At 42.2% G+C, this 21,983-nt stretch overlaps 1 protein-coding gene across 3 annotated transcripts in view; it reads left to right on the plus strand.

Moving 5' to 3' along the window:
- MSH3 (mutS homolog 3) overlaps positions 1-21,983 on the plus strand; it is a 2,607,526-nt gene that overhangs the window by 1,774,446 nt on the left and 811,097 nt on the right. For 2 of the 3 annotated variants that reach the window (XM_085632401.1, XM_085632402.1), the window contains exon 18: positions 13,646-13,753. The exons of the other annotated variant lie outside the window; for it this stretch is intronic. In XM_085632401.1, the coding sequence (XP_085488527.1) occupies positions 13,646-13,753 (108 nt within the window). The remainder of the gene's footprint in view (positions 1-13,645; positions 13,754-21,983) is intronic. 3 annotated transcript variants of the gene reach the window in all.

Raw genomic sequence — 21,983 nt, forward strand, 5'->3', positions numbered from 1 at the left:
ACTCGTCTAAAGAAAAGCAAGGGACAGGAAGGCTCAAGCCTCATGCTGTAGTGAGGACTCCCTTAATACGTACATGCATTGTAAAGTTAGCATAACCACGTTAGATGTTAGAAAGCCATCTTGCCGCTTTTGCGCACGACACTGCGTTTACATGTTATTGCTTAAACAAACTGCTGACTCGAGCTTTGCCTCACACGGAAGCAATCTGTTGTTACCATCCCGAGCTCTGCGCAGCGACCTTGGTCTGTACATGGCGTGACAAAACAGTCTGGTTTGTTAGACAATGCATGTTTTCTACTCTAGGTTGATCGACCCACTATTTAGCCATAACACACAGGCAGCTGTAAATACCTGAAAGTTGGTGCTTTTAATATCACAGACATCATGTTTATTATTCAGACCAAAGACGAGCCTTCCTGCGAGAAGACTCCTGATGCTCCTGTGATGTGATTTCACTAAGCTGATCTTTGAGGTATGGGGTCCCCTATTCAAACCTAAGAGACCTACTATTAGCATAATAATAATATTAGCTTCTTAGTAAAGGGAAGGTGGTATTATCCACTGTCATTATAATATGATCACCCCTTTTATATTCTATGGTATTGTAACGATGCTGATGGTTTTGATTTTAATCATTTGTCTGCTTGTATTAGCCAAAGTACTGCATCTTAGGACACGTGGTATATAAAAATAAACTCTTTTTATTTTCACCGTGTCTCTGTTGATTCTTGTTGTGGACTGATGTGAGAATAATATACGAACAGGTATTTCCGATTCCCACCATTCCTGAGAGTATACTGAGTCGCTTGTTCTGGGTTGTCTTTTCATTGGGATCTCTGAGCCTAATCTCGGATAACGAATGGGACACTAATGCTAGCCGGATACTGGGTTCTGGGTTCTGAGGTGAGTTTCTGGTACACCACAATTCACTGAGGTCCTGGGGTTCTACGCATAGTGCTGTGTATAAGCAGAATCCCTGCAACAATGCAGTGGATTCGGGGCTTCACTAGTCCTCAACCCTATTCTTCTGCATTGCTGAAGTCGTGGCTTTATTTAGATAAAAGTAATGCTCTGTAAACACATTGCTTAGCAACTGCAGAGTAAAGAAAGTGTTTGTAATATTGTGTTTTGTGACTAGTTGAACAGACTAGATGCCATTTCTATAATTTAGCCCCACAAAACAGCTACAGAGCATCACTCGCTCTCTTTGTGTCTACCTCAAGCAGCGGCTGCATGGTGACTGAACTGTTCAGGACACACTCCAAATTGCCTCAGAATCTGTTTATTTTGTGTATTTTCTAAGGATGTTGTAGTTTTACTTTTAGTTTCCCACCCTCTGCTCTTTTAGGCTCTATTTATATACCATAGACACCCAGTTTCTCGGAATACAGAGCTTGCCAGGCACATACGTGTTAGTACCCCACATGGATTCCCTGCAGCTGATTGGTTCTAACCATCCGATCCTCACCTGCAGCATTTGTACTTCTGTTCCAGGAAGAGCTGTCAGAAACTGATTTCATTCATGTGAAGGCATTTTTGGCTACAGCTTCCCCAGAGAGTACACCATTCTTGTAGATGTGTCAAGTTGCGCAAATGTAACACCGTTCTGGATACAACCACTAATGAGGGAACATCAGAAATGTCGTAGAGATAAACGCCATCCTATCACAGTAAACTGTCTCTCAGCTGGGCCGCTGCATGTTGGGAATGGTGATGGGAAGGTAGCGGTGCAGCCTGCTGGAGCAGGTCTTTGGTGCTATTGGTCCCTTTCTGCCAACCTGTCTTTCAAGCTGGCCCAATTTAATCCGTCAAAGGTTTTCATCTGAGGCTTACCAGTGGTTGTAATCAAGCAAGCAAATAGGGCATAAAGTTACCAGGAGTAAAAATAGATTTTTATTTTTAGGTCTGATCTTGAGACAGCTTTACTGGTATATTAGGGTTCTTGAAAATAATCCACACTACTAATATATTTAGGGATTGGGTGAGTGCCATTGCTTTATTGAAATGTCATTCACATTCGGGATCAGCCTATAGTGGACAAAGGGTCAGCTCTCTTTATTCCTTGGCTGTGTTATTCCCTGGCTGTGTTATTCCCTGGCTGTGTTATTCCCTGGCTGTGTTATTCCCTGGCTGTGTTATTCCCTGGCGGTGTTATTCCCTGGCTGTGTTATTCCCTGGCTGTTTTATTCCTTGGCTTTGTTATTCCTTAGCTTTGTTATTCCTTAGCTTTGTTATTCCTTAGCTGTGTTATTCCTTGTCTGTGTTATTCCTAGGCGGTCTCATTCAGGTTTGGACTGGCTTACAAGACAGCCATTCGGTATTTAGGTGTTAGGCAGTGTGAATGATAGCATTTCACTGGTTTACATCTGATTCTACCTCCAGAAGCAAAGACAAAGGAGTCTGTTCAAGAGGCACTGTCATGGTGGCCTGCACACCGGACCCACAACGAGGTGTTGTGTGTGATGCAGGCAGTGAGGAGCCACTTGCTCGTCAGTGCCTGCATTCAGCCAGCAGTCCGAGCCACAAGCTTGTAGTAATGTTTATGGCATGCTGCACCAGTGCACCAACATGACATTCATTCTAGAACTGAGCCCGCCCCACCAGCAATCCGCCTTTCTAGCCGCTGAATGGGAACCTCACTGCCCACTGCCATGCCGAACCAACACAGTCCTATGCTGCACCACATCAGGAGCTAAGCTCCTTGCAAGAAATGAGGTGGAGCTTTCACCAAACCCTAGTGATCCAAGCCTGCTATTGTAAGTCGGTCCACCCTGCGTTCCAGCGGAGGTAAGAGGGGAAGCATTTAGAGAAGTCTAAAGACTACAGAAGGGGTGGACAGACAAGAAGACCACAGGAGTGTGACAACAGTCTCTGGATATTGATGCTGTTGCCTAGGATTTAGCACAGAGTAGGAAGTGCTATTGGAGTAGTTTAATGTGTCAACGACCACACTTACAATGTGATCTTCAGGCTGCCAGTCAGTGACTGCTTTCAACTTGAACTTCCAAAACATGTCAAGTTGCCATCATGCGTTTTGGGATCAACAAGAAGGTGAACAATGAATTTTGCATTTTCTGCATCCCATGAGAGTCACATATCCTGGAGGATAAGCAGGAGGTAGGAGACGGAAGTCGCCTTCCTTGGTACTACTCTCAGCCTCAGTGCTGGCAGATGTTTTTCGACTGTCCCCAATGTAACGTGGAAGGAGGGTGGGAAGTTGCACGGCTCTGATGCTGGACAGCAGCCCTTTCACAGGTACTCAGCTGCATGAAGTATCACATAGCATCTGCTGGAATTTCTCAGACTGAACACGTAGAACTCGGTTTCTAGTGAAAGGATGTGTTGCTGCTTGTTGAAGGGAATGGATTGCACCTGGTAGAGGAGACAGTGCTGCTAAAAGGCTCTATTGCTACTTGTGGAAGGTGGTTCATTACACGTGGTAGATGATACAGTGTTGGTGAAAGGAAGACAGGTTGATGATGAAATAGGGTGTGTAGATGCTTGTGAAACAAACATTTGCAATGCAAAGGGTCTCATTTACGAGACTTTGAGGTATTGGCATTGCAAATGACAATAGCTTAAATTCTCGTTAATGCAAGACCTATTGCATTGCAAATATCTTTTGTTTACAAGCACCCCATGCCACACTTTCATATTAATAGAGGCCACGCCCCTTTCTTTAGGCGAGCCGTGTCTAAAGAAAGGTCAGTGGCCGCTATTACAGTAAAAGCGCAGCATTTATTTGTCAAGTTAACAGCGCTCTGAAGCAGCCAGAAGGTGACTCGTAGCACTATACAGAAATCCTTGCTAGATACAAAAGTAACGTGCAGTAATAATGTCCTTTCCATCTGGACTTAGTCCTCGCGTCTCATTACTCCCAACGCGGCAGAGCGCTTCAACAATTGTCCTGCCCCCAGAAGGAGAGGATAAAGCTCAGCGGTCAGAGCTATCGACTCAGGAGCTGGGGACCATTGTTCAAGCCTTTGCTTCAACTCAACATCAAATCGCTTAATCTATCTACTAATGTAAAAAAAAAAAAAAACAACGTTGTCAAGTGGGGTTGGGGTGGAGGAAGAGAAACTGAAAGAAAAAAATAAGCAGGCCTCGGTGAGGTGGTCGGGGGCGGCAAGCAGTGAGGGATGAAGGGGTGGAGCTGTAGCCAAGGAGCGAGAGAGCAGCTGTTATTACAGGAAAGCATGTCATGCCTGCAGTAGGAGAAACCCATTAAATAAAATAGTGCTTACAAACTAAAAAAGGCCTACCATGTACCAACAGAAGCAAAAGGGCCAGGCCTCATGGGAGGTTACAAATGAAGACAAGGCGGTACTAAGGAGGGACTAACAAGCCTATTAACCAATCAGAAGCCAGCATTTAAGAAGAAAAATGACACAAGCCAATGAAAAGTATGGGCGGAGAGTGGGCAGTGTTTCAAGTGCATACTCGAATACAGCATGCCGCGCAGAGCAGTGCATGTGCTGCCCAGGCTCGACCTTAAAATGTTTGCTGCACCTGGAAGTAGTTGCACTGATGATATTGGTGAAATGTAGGTAGGCTCATGCACGTGGAGGAGACTGGACTTACTCTTGTTGATGGAGATTCACTTGTGAGTGTCAGCTTCCCTCTTTTTGCCCGACAGAAAGGTGGTTGTCAGCCTGAAGGCAGAGGGATCACTAGTGCTACTTGTGAGGCCCATTGATTCAGGCACTGTGTAGGAATCCTTTCACTTGTTCTTAAGTCAACTGATACAAGGATTTTTTCCCTGTTACTAGGCCTTTGGTACACAAACACCCAATTCTAGGCCTATTCATGCATGTGTTTTATGGGGGCACCAGCATTCCTTGTTAGGCCTATTGAAGAATGAATGTTGTGGGACTAGGTTATTTGATGCAAACACTGTTTTATCAGACTGGGTAAATAGGACCATATTTCAGTGTCATGCTTGCAATAGACCCCAGACATCTAACCTAGTCCTAGTCCAGAACTATTGGCTTCAACAGTGTTTGTTTCCTTGGCGGCTTCTTGATCAGAGACCCTTGGTGTAGTGGAGGAGAAATGTTTTAGATAGCTCAAAACTGAAAGGCAGTGAATACAGTCAGAATTCAGACATGGACGAATCTCACTTATATTTTGAGCCAGAATCTTTGTTAAACACAATGGGAGCCGGTGTAAAATTCACAGGGTAAATCAAGAAACAAGAAAGAGAATGGCATCGGAGGGGAGTAAATAGAAATCAGTTGGGACAGTTACTATCCGTTTAGGTTCAGTGAATATGTCAGTCATGTAGTGCAGCTGTGAAGTCAGGGATAGGCAGCAAAGGAAGATTTCTTATGAGCCGTGGTAGAAAGACCAGCACTGTTTTTGATAAACTTGAGGACATTTATGATCCCGAATTGCTGAACATAGATCTCTACTCCCACCATGGAGCTCTATATAAGTTTCGAAAGCAACCTTTCCATCATGTGTTACATTTTCTCTTAGTTTTACAGGCTGACTTGACTTGGTAACCAGCACTGGCGTGACAAGGTCGACATAGATTGAGCAGACACGTTTTAGCCTGAGCTCTCTCTTGTCCAATCTCATGAGGTTTCTTCCAAACAAGTGCCATTAACTTTCCTTTTCCACCTCAGTGCGAAAGTTTTACTTGTGAGCCGGGGAGCATTATGCCTAAGTAGAACGTTGGTTCCAACTCAGTTACTGCAGAACAAAGCATAAGGCCAGGTGTGGATCAGCTAAGGCTAGGAGGCGGAGGAGCTGGTTGGTTACTACCTGGACCAGGATCCAGCTCATCAACACTCACATCTGCTCAATAATTCTCCCACCGTGGCACTGGCAGCAGCCAGGAGACCGTCACTCCACCCAAAGTGTGCCTGGATGCACTGTTGGACACAATGCATCTTAAGGTGTCTTAAAATGCACTTACCTGCTTCTAGATGTGACAGATTTTACCACACTTTTCTAAATCCACAGCCAGCCATAAATGCTAGCAGTAGACTTTGTGAAAGGGGACTGGTATAAGAGACAAAGCAAAAATAGTGGATATCATCACTCTGACTCGACATTCTCAGGTTACTGAAATTTACTGGGTCATAACATATCTAAAGATGAAATGAATATCTTTAGGTTCTTATCAGCGCATTACAGCATCTAGCACTTGCTATGGCAAATATTATACCTTCAGAACATCACTGGTTCTCAGATTATTTGTTCTAGTGGAGCACGGACATTCCTGAAGCTGGTACAGAAACAATGTATGTAATCAAGATATTAATATTTTGGCATATCTTACTCCCTTCTCTGGTAAAAGGCAACCACCACATTTTTATATTCAAGTTGTTCTTGTAAACTGCAATATAGCAAAGAGTCATCAGCACTATATACTTCACGCTGAACACCAAATTATCATGTCCCTCATCTCATATCACTACCTTAAATGCAATTTACATCTCATGAGAACAATATTAAAGGTCTTTTAAAATAATGAGGATTCTTTCAGTTGCTCAAGTATGTTAGCATTAAAATGTTAAGTGAAGATATCAATATGTTTGGATTCCAAAGAATATTTTGCCATATTCAGCGTAAACATCAGACACACTTCTGAAAATGAAATAAAGTCTCCAAGGTTTTCCACGATTTCTGGTAACAAAGTCATCTTTCCAGCATTAAAGCATATTGATTGCAAAGCAAGGGATGATCTGGACCATGAGGGCCTTAAACTCAAATGGTCACTCCCACGATGTTGGCAAATGGCAGTGACCATTTGCCAACTTCGCTGTAGTTCTTTGGCTTCATTGGAAATTTAAATGCCTAGTGCATCCTCCGATGATGCGACCGTGTGCACTGTCATCCTTTCTGAATCTTTAAGTTTGAAGAATTGCATGTGTATGCCAGCTAAGCACAGAGAGGTAAGGGCAGGCCACAGATTGACAACGAGTGACATTAACAAGATCTACTTTGATGAGACAGATTTGTTGTCAAATTCAGACATGTGATATATCTAGAACAGCAGTGCAGTAATTATCGCTGGCTAGACTTAAATAGTCTTCATTCTTTACCAAGTCTTGGGCAAAGCATGGCTCATAAATTAAGTAGGGCATCAAAAAACAAAGTGGTGGATGGAATGCTTGAATTAATCTCAGCCACTGGTGATCGTTTGGGCCGCATTCCATTCCATCATTTTTTGCCCACCATGCCACCTCAGTTTGGATCCAGGCATAGGCAAATCAGCCTTGACCCTGCTTCTCACTGGAACAGTATAGCCCGAACTGCCAGGGCAGGACCGCCCTGAACCAGAGTACAAGCAACTCAGGACCTGTTTCACCCTTATTATGGGCTCATCAGCTAGGTACAGCTTGATTCTTGTGTCACAGAGAGCCATGCTTGCAGCTGTTGACAGAATCTGCCAGGATTTTTCAGAATTATATAGTAACCTAGAATTTTGCAACATAGGATACCAATCGCTATTAGGTTAACACCTCCATGACTAAATAGAGATGGTTGAAACCCTGCAGGGAACAGAGTTGGACATGGACCTCATCTACTTCGGGGTAATCTTCATTAGCAGAATGGAGATATCTGTTTAAGAAACAAAGAATTAACTAATCTATCCAAATGATGTTCTGAAGCACTACACAAAGAGAATCAATAGATATGTTTCTGACTTGGATGTAATAATGGCTTGAAAGGCATTGCTGAAAGTCATGTCATTCTCACTAGCTTTTGTCTCATTCAGGGAATACTCTGCACATCCAGAAAAGTTTCTCCTATGAATAGAACGAGATCTGTCCTTTTAAGAAATAGTTTAAACCAATGCCTGGGCTAATGTTCAACAAATTAAGTCATACAGTTTCCTGAGTGTAGCAGTGACTGCTACTCCAAACTAAGTCTTACTAATCAATCGGAAATTCTCAAAAGTCAGAAGACACCCCTTCAGATGTTGAAGACTTTCAGCAGCAGTAGAAATACTTTTTCACTTGCAGCTCTGAATAGGCCACACCGCCATACCCCAACTTTTCTTCCAAAAATCAACATGGCCTACTCGACATCCCCTACGTTCATATAGGCACTTGACAGAACCCTATCTTTTCCAGTCTCCCTTTCTCTCCATCACCTCTTCACTGCACCTCTTTCTGGGCAACACCTCTCCTCCAGCTGGTCAGAGACCAGGAATCAGAGGAAAATCTTCAACCACAGCAGGGTGCTCCCTGTCTGTCCACATCCACTCACTTGCGGGTGCTGGACACTGGGAATAGATAGTTACCTCTGCGAGGGGCAGGCACTGGTTTACATTGCACTAATAAACATCCTCCTGCTAGCCCCCATTCAGCACTTTTTATTTGCTAGCTTCCGTTCAGATTAATAGTTTTCCTCATGCAAACTGAGGGGTCGGAAAACAGTAAAGTTACGTGCTCTTTTATTCACTCACTTTTCAACCCAAAAGATTTCTTTCCAGGGTAAAATTTGCTTTATATGGGCATAATTTACTAGTCCTTAGTTGTCTTAAACAACGAGGTTTGTACGTGAGTTTTTCCAAAGATGTTCACCTGATACCTTCAACTTCGAGTAGACTTCGAGACTGTCAAACATTACAGACACAGAAAGTCTCAGCCCAGATATTTCCTGTCCCACTGCTCTGCCATGAGAAAACGATAGCCGTATTTCAAAATACTGTGAGATGTTAAGATCATAGATTTCAGGAAACTTTGTGATTTTGATTGTTGCACAGTAGCCTGGATATTGGTATGAACTTTTTCTTTAGGGAACCTATCCTGTTGTTGCTTTTGGGATCCCATCACTCTCTTCCCTCCTTCTCATAAAGAAAAAAAACTATTGGAGGCTGAATAAATAGATACAGTGTGGAGCTGTGGAATTTAAAAATCGGTTTCTCACATTTTGAGCTTGGTTCCCATGCCCTCTCGTTGGAAACCTCAGACACTGCATGGTTGAAAATAGTCTCTCCTTTAATGCAAAACACTGACACTAGAGCTAACTTTGACAGACAGGTTTTATATCATTGTACCTACCACCGAGGTTTGCATGGTTCTTAAAGCACTGGTTGGGGGTACAGGTCTGACAGCCTTTTGTGCAACCATCTTCTCTTCACCTTCAGGAAAGGAAGGCACGTTCAGCAGTACCTTGAGAATTAAGTGCATAAAAACTCCTTCCATTCACTCTGCAACATAACTGCCATATTTTGACAAACTATTCAATGGTCTATTGCCTAGCTACTTTGACTCAAATCAGTTGTTGCATCTTTCACAATCGAGCTTTGACCGAGGACGCAGCACTGAATCTACTTTGGTAGAGGTCTCAGACGCTATCAAACTGGCTGTGGACATTTGGTAGCAAGCTGCCCTATTGGTTTTAGATTTATCCGCGAAGTTTGATATGATCTCCCATCCTATCCTGTTACAGCATCTGCGGAATTTCGGGATAGGTGGGGCCACCTTGGCCTGGTTGAGCTCCTTTTTGTCGAGCAGATGCCAATCAGTTTGGTTGCCGCCATTTGCTTCTGACTCCAGACCGTTAAAATGCGGTGTTCCCCAGGGCTTTGCATTAAGCTCAACATTATTTAATGTTTATATGTCATTTTTGGCAGTCAGGGTGGAATCTTTTGGAGTGCAGGTTGTCTCGTGCTGACGACACGCATATTCTTTTAACCTGGGGCGGTACCATCTGTACTGCCCAGAACAGATTTGAAACATGTCTGTCAGTGGTATTCTGGTGGATGCGCTGGAGTAACCTCCAGTGCAATACCACTGTAACATAAATCTTGTTTTTCGGTTCCCCCACCCCTACGTGGGGCGGGAAAGTTTGACCCAGCTCTACTCCATCTCCCCGACTCCTGCCCGGTAGTTCGGCATCTTGGGGTGAAGTTTGAGAGTAAATTGTCCTTCAAATCCCAGGTGGCCAGTGTAGTGAAGACTTATTTTGGTCTTCTCAGATCTTTGAGAAAGTTTCTGTTCTTGCTTCGCCCCCCCATTGCCAGAAGTTGTAGTTCAAAACCTTCATAACCTCTTGGCTGGATTATGCCAATGCTTTATACTTGGGCCTACTATTGTACCAACTTAAGAGACTCCAGTTTGTACAGAATACCACACCTTGGCTTCTCATAAATATTCTGTGGAAAAATCAAATCCATGCGCCTCTCAAGGAATTGCATTGGCTGCCAATTCAGAAATGAGTGAAGTTTGTGGGACTGGTGTTGGCCCATCAAGCCATTTATAGATCAGGTCCCACTTCTCTGGCCAAAAGACTTATTCATTTTCATCTGGCTAGAACACTACACTTCTCAGATGCTCTGCTGGTGGAGGTACCGAAAAGTAAGAGGAATAAATAGGGAGGTACCTCTTTTTTTGTGCTGGATGCTTCCGGTTGGAATGCCCTTCCTCTTTACCCATGCACCACTAAGGATGAAGGCTCCTTTAAGCAGACCCTAAAAACTTGGCTGTTTATTAGTGCCTTTTAATTTAGTTGTTGGGTAAGTGGTCAATGAGCTTTGAGCGCTTGTACATTCTGTAGAGTAGCTGTGTGCTTTATTCATTTTTAATTGATTGATTTGACATTTGCCTGCTGCTGCTTGTCGTTACATGTGATGAGATCAGATCCTACTGATAGATGCAACTAAACAATTCTAACTGTGTTTGCAAGAAGGGGGTGGATTATCAACTGAATGGTTATGCCTTGTGATTAACCAGATATGATAGGCAGAGTAATTAAGGTTTGCTGTCAGAAATTGTGTATCTGGTGTAAGACCTCGATCCATATTTATCATATACTGTTAGTGTTAGATCTCCTGTGTAGCAAAGTGGTGCTTTCAACCACCTTGGGTGAGGTCTGCTTCTGTTGCAAGATCCTTACAGAGACACTGACAGTACACCATTGTATCTTTCACTAGATCAGGTAAAATCCCAAAATGCTTAATAATGATTATCCTACAGTTGGTTCACTTGTGATGTTTGTGTTGATGTTAGCAAGAGATTCCAGAAACGATATCAGATAAGCTTCTAATCATGCTATCAGTCATGAATATAACTTATTAGTACATGTGAAATTAAAAAAAGATTATTTGAAACTCTTTCGTTGACAACCCAATCACATGTGGCATCAATCAGCCAGTCCATTTGTTCTAAATTATTCACTGTGCTTCATAATCTCCCACTCTGGGTGCTGGTGCCATTCTGTAGTGGCGGCCATAGAAGGATATGGTAGCTGTTAGAAATTGGGTTTCTGTTTGGCAGAGGTATGCCCCCTGTCCAAGCAGGAACCACAATCCTAGTCAGGGTAAGTGTAGTACACACTAAATGTTTACCTGAGCTCACCCTCTGGTAGCTTGGCACAGAGTAGTCAGGCTGAACTAAAGAGGCAATGGGTAAAGTATTTGTGTACACACACAGTAACACAGTGAAAACATAACAAAAGTAATCCACACCAGTTTAGAAAAATAGGCAATATTTATCTGAGTGAAAGAAGACCAAAATGACAAAAATCCAACCTACACAAGTCAAGTTATGAATTCTGCAAGATTAAATCAAATGGAGTGCTTCGAAATTAATAGCTCCAACTGGGGCTATCTGGTCGCACGTGACCAGGGTAAATCCAAACATTCAGTCCCACTGCTGTGGAGCGCGGGCCAGATAAAGGAGTCCCGCAGACCCACTGACAGTACCTTTGATGTGTCGAAGCTCGTGGAGGATGCATTGAAAAATGGAGGGGATGTGTGACTGTCAGAGGCGTTGCGTCGGTTCTGAAGTCGGGCAAAGTCGTTGCTGCATCAATGTCAACAGCACCATTCGTTGGTTCCATAGTGTCGATGTCAAACCGCTGGGCTGTAGACGGTGCTTTGGTTTGAAGCCACACAGGACTGGAAATACATCTGGAACAGTGCATCACAAATGTCGACGATGTGGTGTCCAAGACTCATGCAGCAGCGCTCATTTTGAGGTGCTGCATTGGCAAAGTCGGGGCTGCGTTGTAAGTCGACGTTGTTGCATTGCACAGGCCCCGAGCAGTGTCAAAGGCTTCCATGCAGGCAGCAGTGATGCGTCTATATTCGGCACCACTTGGCAAAATAGGACTCACAGCAGAGGAGCCCAGGTGCTGGTAGCAAGATGCAGGTGAAGGCTTTGATATCCCTGAGACTTCAGAAACAGGAGGCAAGCACAACAAGCCCTTGGAGGACCTTTAGAGATGCAGGATGTAGAGAGTCAAGTCCAGTCCTCTCACTCCCATGCAAAAAGTAGCAGGACAACACCGCAAAGCAAGCAGCAAAGTGGCAGTCCCTCCCGGCAACACAACAGCTCTTCTTCCTGGTATATGTTCTCAGTTCCAGAAGTGTTCTGAGTATATGGTGTGGGAGGTCAAGTACTTATACCCATTTCAGCCTTTGAAGTATGGTGACTTCAAAGAAAAGTATTTGTAGTGCACAAGACCCTGCCCTGGTTCCAACCACACTACAGGGGGGTAGGCAACTCTGTGTGGGGGCAGGCACACCTCTATTCAGGTGTAAGTGTCAGCTCCTGACTCACGGCTCCTGGCTCACGAAGACCTATCAGCCTGGTGATGAGCCATCAGGCTATGCAAGGCACACCTCAGCTGCCTTTGTGTGTGCCAAAACCCAGCTATCACCCAACCCCAACATGTATTTCAGGTACAGGCAGAGGCACAGAATGGTAAAATAAGAACATGCCAACTTTCTAAAAGTCGCATTTTCCGTCTTGCAATCTAAAAACCAACTTCACTAAAAGATTTGTTTTTAAATTGTGATTTCAGAGACACCAAACTCATTCTTCCTATCTTTTCCCAATTGGAAGTTACAATTGTAAAGTGTTACACAGCAGCTCCAATGCTAACCTATAGGAGAGGTAGGCCTTGCTGTAGTGAAAAAGTTAACAGTATTTCACTATCAGCACATCTTAAACTCCAAAGTACATGTTGTATCTTTTGAATGCACTACACCCTACCCATGGGGCTACCTAGAGCCTACCTTAGAGTTGACTTATATGTAATAAAAGGGAAGGTTTTGGCCTGGCAAGTAGGTAAACGTGCCAGGTTGAAATGGCAGTTTAGAACCGCACACACAGGCTCTGCAGTGGACATGTTTTATAGGGCTATTTTGGGTGGCACAATCAGTGCTGAAGGCCCATTCGTAGCATTTGATTTAAGGCTCCTGGGCACTCATAGTGCACTGTACTAGGGACTTATCAGTAAATCAAATATGCCAATCATGGAGAAACCAAATGCCATTACATTTTAAACACAGAGCACATGCACTTTAGCACTGGTCAGCAGTGAAAGAGTGCACAGAGTCCTAAAGTCAGCAAAAACGAACTTAAGTACACAGTCAAAACAGGTCAGGAGGCAAAAGGTCAGCAGGGAACCACGCCAAAAGACCCCAGGTATAACAGAAGCTTCTTTCTATATCTCTGTACCTCAGACTTGTAATGGAAATATACTATATGAATTAGCGTGATTTATTGTATTGCTCTTTATTGTGCATGTCCCATTGCTTTGTAGCTAGGTTAGCTCAAAATAAGGCCATGTGTCAGCATTAGTGATGTAAATATTGAAAATACATTATTCTGCAGTGTATGTTTGCTTCAGCAATTCACTCTCGCGTTATTTTATTATTTTACTCTTTCTATCGTAGTGAGTTTGCTGAACTGTATCATAGCGTACATAAAGTGATTGATAATCTTGCAACCCTCGACTGCATTTTTTCATTGGCTGAAGTTGCAAAGCAGGGCGATTTTTGCAGGTAATCAGTTTTAATTATCTCTGTGTTGATCATCTTTGTGATTTATGGATTCTTTAGATACTTTAAATCTTAAACGTTGTACCTTGTTTTGGGTTGATTGACCACCTGTTAATGTTTTAATCAATATAATGTTGAGGCTGAGCAACAATAACCGAAAGATAATTATCCTGTGTACATTTTTCTGCTATTAGTGTGTCCAGGGGCACTTTGGAGGAATCTCTACCTTTGTTTCCAAAGACATCAGATCCATACGAAAAGAGAATTGATTACTTGGAAGACCAAATGTATTAAATCATTGATTGGTTAGAGGCATGCTGTTTTTTATTCCTTGTCATGTGTCTCACTTGCGCCGTTCACTTCTCACACGCGGGCTTTGTGTGCGCTATTTTGTGGATTACACTGGTAAACTATGTATTAGTGCTGTTTTAACTAATACAATTGTTTTTTTGAAAATTCTAATACAGACCACATTTTCTAAATATAATTGCCTTTTACCTTGTTTCTGTTATTTTGCAATTGATTTTACAGTTTCCCAATGTGTCTAGAAACAATACCTGTTGAGACAAATCACCTTTCAAAGCATGGATTGTTTTTTTTATATATTTTATTGAGCAGAATTAAATAATCACAATACATATCTTTAATAATACCAGCAGTTCTTATTAATTTGAATAGATAAAATACAATTTATCTTCTTAGCTTATATCTAAAAAAAAAACCTTCTCCACCTTACTCATCGCCTATAAATATTTCTTTTACACCTATCCAAGAGGGTACGATGTGCAAAATAAGCAGTAAAGTTCCGTGCAAAACCATTGCACCTTGATCCCTCACATTCTAGATATATGATATGAAAAAGTGCAGTGCATAGTAGCGTTGTACCAAAATTGAATAGCTGAATACAGCTTTTCCCTGAGGGGGGAGCTAATCCTGCTCACTCTAGATACATAAAGTAAAGTACAGTGCATAATAACATTTCAACGATAAAACAACGCAGACAATTTTTCCCCATTTAATCTAACAGACTGGACTGTTTACTTCTAATTTTTTAAATTTTTTTTATTCCATAAATCTCCATACTGCTAAATATTTCCTAGTGGCCCCTACCCTCTTTGCATAAATTTCCTCAAAGGTTTTAGTACGTTGTATTTTTCTATACCAATCCAGTAAGGTTGGAATTTTCGCTGTCTTCCAATTCTGAAGGATCAGGGAGCTGGCCACCAAAGCCGAGATTGCGAGAAATGCTCTATCTCCTCTTGGAATTGGTGTGTTCAATCTTTGTCTTATAAACCCAAATAATGCTATCTCTGGTTCAGGTTGAAGTTCTCTCCATAAACTTTCATTAACAGCGGAGAACACTTCTTCCCAAAACTGGGTTAAAGACGGACATGTAAAAGAGATATAGAGCCAGCCCCCCAACCCCACCTGTTGACAATGAAAACACTTGTCCTCTACCTCGGGATACATCTTATGTAGGGTGGCTGTTGTATAATAGGACATAGGGATAGAAAAGCCATTCTTTTAAAATGTGCAGCTCTTAATAATTTATGACCATTTAATGAGATCTCTTGCCATTCTAAATCTGAGAACGTACAATGAGTTTCTTGGGAGATTTTATCTAGGAACCTCGTTATCACCGGATTTCCCCGTTGGTCCCGCAATAATCTATACCAGTTGCCAACACCCCTTAATTTGTCTCTAAAGAGAACTGGCAACAGAGGGTGCGGGACACTCAATGGAAGACAACATTTCTTCACCAATTGGATAATCTGAAGATAGCCAAAAAAGTACAAATTTCAGCTGGTTCCACATCTAGCCTGAACCTCCTGCCATTTTATACATCTCCCTGCAACTAAAAAGTTACCTAGCTCCTTGAAACCTTTACTTTCCCAGAATCTTATCTGACTATTTCTATTGAAAAGGCCCAGTGTTTTGCATTCGATAAGTTTCAAAAACTCATAGCTCCCAGTATTCGCTTTAGTAAGGTAAAATGAGCGTATTCTTGCTCTTAACCCCTGCAGTGACTTGTAACGCGTCTTTTTTTAAAAAAATTGCTGTTTTAATAAAGACTGAGGTACATGATTCTGCTTCCAAGAGCATCTTATCCACATCCTATCCAGTGATTCCTTACCATCTAGCGTTCTAGCCATTATGTCCATCAGTGTTGCCTCATAGTAGGTCCGAAACTCTGGAAGTGCCAAACCCCCTTGTCTGATATCAAGCTGGAGGACTGGAAATCTTACTCTTGATACTTTTTTATTCCAAATAAATTGACGGATCATTACATCCAACTGTTTGAAATATGTTGTATTAATTTTTATAGGAACGTTTGAAAATAGAAATATCAGCAATGGCAAGATGGACGTTTTTATAAGTGCTACTTTACCAATCATTGTGAGTGGTAAAAGAGTCCATCTATATAATACATTTCTAATTTTTGTGGCCATTGCTAAGTAGTACAATTTAAAACGTTCCTCATAACTCTTTGTCAAAAAATCCCTAAATAACGAATAGGCGATGAAGATTGGGCTTGCTGTTGCAAGAATTCAGGCACATTTTGACTACTAGCATTAAGTAATATAATTTCTTTTTTATTATTGTTAATTTTATAACCTTCGATAGCTTCAAACTGCTTAAACTCTGGTAAAGTAGTCCTGATATTCGGTTTCTCTGGCTTTAAATAAAGAATAATGTCATCCGCGAATAATGTTAGTTTTGGCATTCCTTCTAAAGGTGCTTGAATTTGCAAGTTTGCTCTAATGTTTTCAGCAAGAGGTTCTATAAAGAATGCAAATAAAGCAGGTGATAGAGGACATCCCTGTCGGGTTCCTCGCTTTATAGGTACTCTTCCTGCTGTCTGCGAATTTATAATAATTTACGCCTGAGCCCCTTGATACAAATTTGCCAACATTTGTGTACTTTGAATTGGGAACACAACCATTGTAAGAATTAAGAAAAGCGTTTCTCAATTGACTAGGTCAAATGCTTTTTCAGCATCGACCGTCATTATAAGAAGAGGTAGTTTATTTGAATTAAAATAATCCAATGCTTGTACCATAAACCCGGTGTTAGATGACATATGTCTACCAGAGACGAACCCCGTCTGATCTTTTTGAATAATCTTCTGAGCTATAGGAGGGAAACGACTTGCCCAAATCTTCATTAAAATGTTGTAGTCTGCGTTCAGCAAACTAATTGGTCTGTATGAATTAACGTTTTTAGGGAACTAATCTTTTTTAACAAAACGTATTCTTGTCGACTCCTTAAAAGTAGAAGGAACTTCACCCCCCACTCTTACAAAATTGAATAACTCTAATAAGAAAGGTGTTAATTCTTCTGCAAATACCTTATAAAACTCTGTAGGTAAGCCATCATTTCCTGAGGCCTTGCCACATTGAAGCAAGGGTTTCCTTAATTTCATTTTTAGGTAATTTCAGCATATACATTGACCCCCTGTTCCATTGTCATACATGGAAGATCAATGTCTCCCAAATATTGGGTTATCGCCTCTTTAGATACCGTAAACTCTGTTGCGCAGATCTTATGGTAATGCCTGAGAAATGCTTATGCAATTTTTTCCTTATCTATAATCAATGCCCCTGTTTCAGGCTCTATCAGTTCTGAGATTAACATTGATTTTTTGGCTTTGCTTGACTAAGCAAGAAGTTTTCCTACTAACTGACTCGCCTCATAATCTCGCTGTTGGTAGGTCCTGGAACTGGCTATTTCCTCAAGAATAAAAAATTCCCTTAATTCCTGTTTCGTTCTTGTTAGTTGCTGTTCCAATTGTATGTATTCTCCCTTGCAACTATCCCTCTGCATTAAGGCTACATCTACGGCATGTTGTAATTTAATTATGTGGTCCCTCTGCACCTTTGATTGTAATGCCGAAGCGGCTATCATCTGGCCTCTTGCTGTAGCCTTAAATGCCCCCCATATTGAGAAAAGAGTCGCCGTATCCTTATTTTCCTGAAAAAATACCCTAATCCATTCCTGCATCTCCTCTACCCATTTAGGGTTCGAGAGGAGGAGCCGATCCATTTGCCATCTCAATTTCTCCCGTCTTACCCCCTCTATTCTGATCTCAATAATAAGGAAAGAATGGTCTGAGAAGGAGTTGGCTCTAATTTCAGCATTCATACAAGTGATATAACGAGGAATAAAAAACAAATCCATCCGTGAGGCTGTCTTATACCGCTGGGAGTAACAGATAAACTGTATGTCGCCTGGATAAAGCTCCCACCATGGATCCACTAAAAGATAGCCCTGTTTCATGGAACACAAGATCCTTTTTGTCCTTGGTTTTCACTGGTTTTTCCCTTTATTAGAAGTATCCTTTTTCAGATCCGGGATAAAGTTAAGGTCACCTCCTAGGATTATCGGGTCTTCTTTGCCCCTAACCAGCTCATTAATCATTTTAAGGGGTGCTGGGTCATCATTAATTGGAGCGTAGTAATTTACGATTAAATAATGCTCTGTTTACCCTTGCAGTAACCCATATCCACCTCCCTTGTGGGTCTCTCTTTACTTGATGTATCTCACAATTAGTTCCCTGAGCAAAATAAATGGCAACCCCCTCACAGCGAGCCCTGCAGAGGCAAAGAAGGCTCAAGAATAATATTTAGGTATATGAAGTTTTGGAGTATAGTTTTGAGGTGAGTCTCCTGAAGATACAGAATCTGAGGAGAAAAAGACGTAAGCCATCTAATCAACCCACCATATTTTTTCTTATTAGAAATCCCATTAACATTTATCGATATCATCCTTAGTTTGGATCCATATTGCATTAAAGAGCAAACTACCATAATACCAATTATACCTTCTGTAGTCAGCATCAAATATGATTATTTCCCTAATTCTGCTCACTTTTTTCCCAATTATCTGCCACCCCCTGTGCTCTACCTCCCCCCCATCCCTCACCACTATCCCGTGACCCTTCCTACTCCTGGCACATGGGGGCTTGCCCGCCTTACCCCCTGCCTGCCCACTTTGTGCATCCCCTATATCCGGAGCCATGTTATTGCACCCTAGTGTGACCCACCACCCCGTCCCGCCCCAAAAAAAGAAAACACAGGAGAATAGGGAAAGAGAAAAAAACAGACGCATGAGAACCAATGACCATGACCATCATGTCACACAGTCCAGTCTCTTTACTTCTCCTTAGCAATTTTTTGCAGCAGTACTGGGCTTCATCAAGGCTTGTAAACATATGAAACTTGCCTTGGACTTAAACTCATAATTTTGATTGTTGAGCAGTTAGGAACATCTTGAGAGGAGAATTGTTTCTTCTGAATTGCTCTGGGGAATGGCTGTGCTGGAACTCCATGTGCCTGTGTGATCCTTAGATCCTTTGAGAACTCGAGGAGAACATTCCCTTTGATGAAAGTTTCAACCCACTGGAGTGTTTGTGATCCTTCGCAGCCTTCGGGGACCCCGACTAGTTGCAGATTTGAACGTCGGGAATGATTCTCCAATTCTTCAAGCTTGTTTTCCAGCAATATTTTCTGCTTTTTATCCATTGAGAGCTGCTGCGGCATCGAGGTCACCTGATCTTCCAGTAGAGTGATTCTTGATTCAGTCTTGCCGGGTAAGATCCAACTACTTCTTCAATTTTTGAGAGACGTGCATGAAGTGCTGCTATCTCTGTTGCTTGTGTGGCTTTCATTTCTCTCATCACCGACACTGCCTGAAGCTAGAAAAGTCAGAATGAGCGGCGTCTTGATGAGACATGTCCATAGCTCAGAAAGAAGTGACTGAAAACCAGAAGTGCCTAGAGCTCTCTATTAAAGTCCTGGCTATGTGCTGCAACTGAAAGATGCCAGTTGTTGTAAGATACTGAAAGGCCTGCAACAGAAAACTAATCTATCTACAAGTAGTCTTTTAGCAGTGTAGTTGTAACAGAGAAACCCATTCAGAGATCTCTGCAATTTACAATAATCTTTACAGTTTCTAGACACACCTGATTGATATCACCAAAACTGTTGCTATATACTTCACTCATATTTATCACTCTGATAACTCAGATTCCTCTACAGCTGAAGATGCCTTTCTACTATGCCTTGATTTGCCTACACTTCATGAGGAAGCAAGATAAACACGATAAGCAAAATATGCCTGGATGAAATATCTCTATACAGCGTGGTGCTTTTAAGCAATATAATATATTGAGGCCTTCAAGATTCAACAGGAGTTAGTGAGGATATTTATTTTGTACATTGAAGAGGGCTGACCTGGGATAAACTTTTATCAAGGGAGTCGAATGGCTTTATTATCATCCCCATGACCAGGATAAAAGGTGGCAGCTTCTGGACCGACTCAATTGATATCCAGAAGGACTCTAAACAATGATCATTTGCCCACCCTTCTCTTCGTATTGGCTTTGAATCTGTTTTCTCCTGCTGATTGTCATGGAAAGTGGACACATGCAGGATACACTCAGGTGAGGCGATGCCCTTGCTTTAGGTGGAAGACATTTTATTGACTCTCCAACCTAAGACCTCTATCTCTCATCTGGTGCCTATCATCGAAGAGTTTTCCCTTTTGCCAAGTTGCAGGATTAACTGGGAAAGTGTGAAGTCTCACCAAAAACATGACATGAAATGTGTCATGGGCAACTTGGAACTATTGCTGTAAGCTCTATGCCCTACCCTTCCTGGTTGTCCTTTGTTATTCCTCCTAAGCTGTACATTGTATGGCATGACCTTGCCAGAAACTCCCTATTGAATCTTGAGGATTTTAATATATTTTACTTATTAAATACACCACCGTTGTAAAGTGAAGACCCTGTGGCATATGTATTATTGGAAACTAGGGTTCACAAAAGCCTGGGGATCAGCAGGATAATCGACTATGGACCAACAATTTGGCACAATGCTGGTATCTGAAAACAGAGGCTTAGAGTTCCACTGGAAAGATTGGTCTGATAGGGTTATATTTATCTTCAGTAAAAGGTGGACCATTGGAATCTTTTCAAGACCTATAAACTAAATATAATTTGGCAGATAACCAAATCTGAAGAAATTCCCAGTGTTCCACTGTCTGGCTAGTCAACTGTGTAAGATGTCTTACACTTTCCCTATAACCCCAATTAGATCGTACATTGAGAAATAGGGACTTCTCCAAGGGAGGGGTAGCTGGGCTATACAATGTTCTGAATACAGATCTCTGCTATAAACATTTAGAACCTAGATTGTTCCGGAAGGCTGGTCTTTCGTGTGAATTTTCTGAAGAAGAGTGGGATGCACCTCTGAAGAAACATGACGAATGGTCGAAAGAGGCGCAATTCGAATTCTCATATTTCAATGTTCTTCACATTGGTATTGGACCCCTAGCTGACTGTTCATGGTGGGGGCTATACCCAGATAAGCTTTGTCAAAGGTGGACACACCCAATGTAGTGTGGTACGGTCAAATGAAGCAATGTTTGGGAACCCACCAAGTGGGTTAGAAGACCCCTCACACACCAACCTGGTTGGTGTCATGCTTCATCATTGGGGCCCCAACCGGGTGGCCGAATGCCTCCCGGTTGTGCTGCGACGCCTGACTACAGCGGAGCTGGTGTAGTGCAAAAATGTGATGTGGTGATAATTAAAAAATACCGCTGAGAATCCTTGCCATTGGAAGATTTATTATTGGCGGCTTAGGGTATTGATTAAAAAGATATGTGATGCAACTAAATGGAGAAATAATTATCTGTTAGTTGGCTATGTGGTGGGTCTACATGTTTCAGCTCACGAATAAAAGTAGTAAGGAGCTTTCGTCAGGACCAGTGTGAAGTGAGTGGCAAAAGGTGAAGTGCCACGTGGTGAAAAAAATTTAAAAATATAAGTTACCTACACACTCGCTAAGGTGTGTGGAACGCGGTGTCAACACAATAGCGGACACTGCGGCGCAAACCTGTGGGAGAAAACAAGACAGCACACAATACACATGAGAAATCAACATTGGTGCACTGGATGGCAGGCAACATACAAATAGATTTAAGGTGCTGTGAATAATCAAACCTGTCTTCAATGAACGTACCGTGAGTGACACACATACATATGAGGTGTAACATGCTGCTATGCAAAAGAGCGGAGGCAAGACTATTAGGAATGCTAGGTAGTGCGCAAAGCGCTCTGTGAACTAGGGGTGCCAAGTGGTTGGTACCGCGGCACTACAAAGGACTACAGGTGAAAGTCACACGAATAGCGCCAAGTGATTATACTGGCAATGGTTGCAGGACCTCAGCA

This window comes from Triturus cristatus, chromosome 2_1 (genome assembly GCF_964204655.1).
Source record: "Triturus cristatus chromosome 2_1, aTriCri1.1, whole genome shotgun sequence".
Lineage (NCBI taxonomy): Eukaryota > Metazoa > Chordata > Amphibia > Caudata > Salamandridae > Triturus > Triturus cristatus.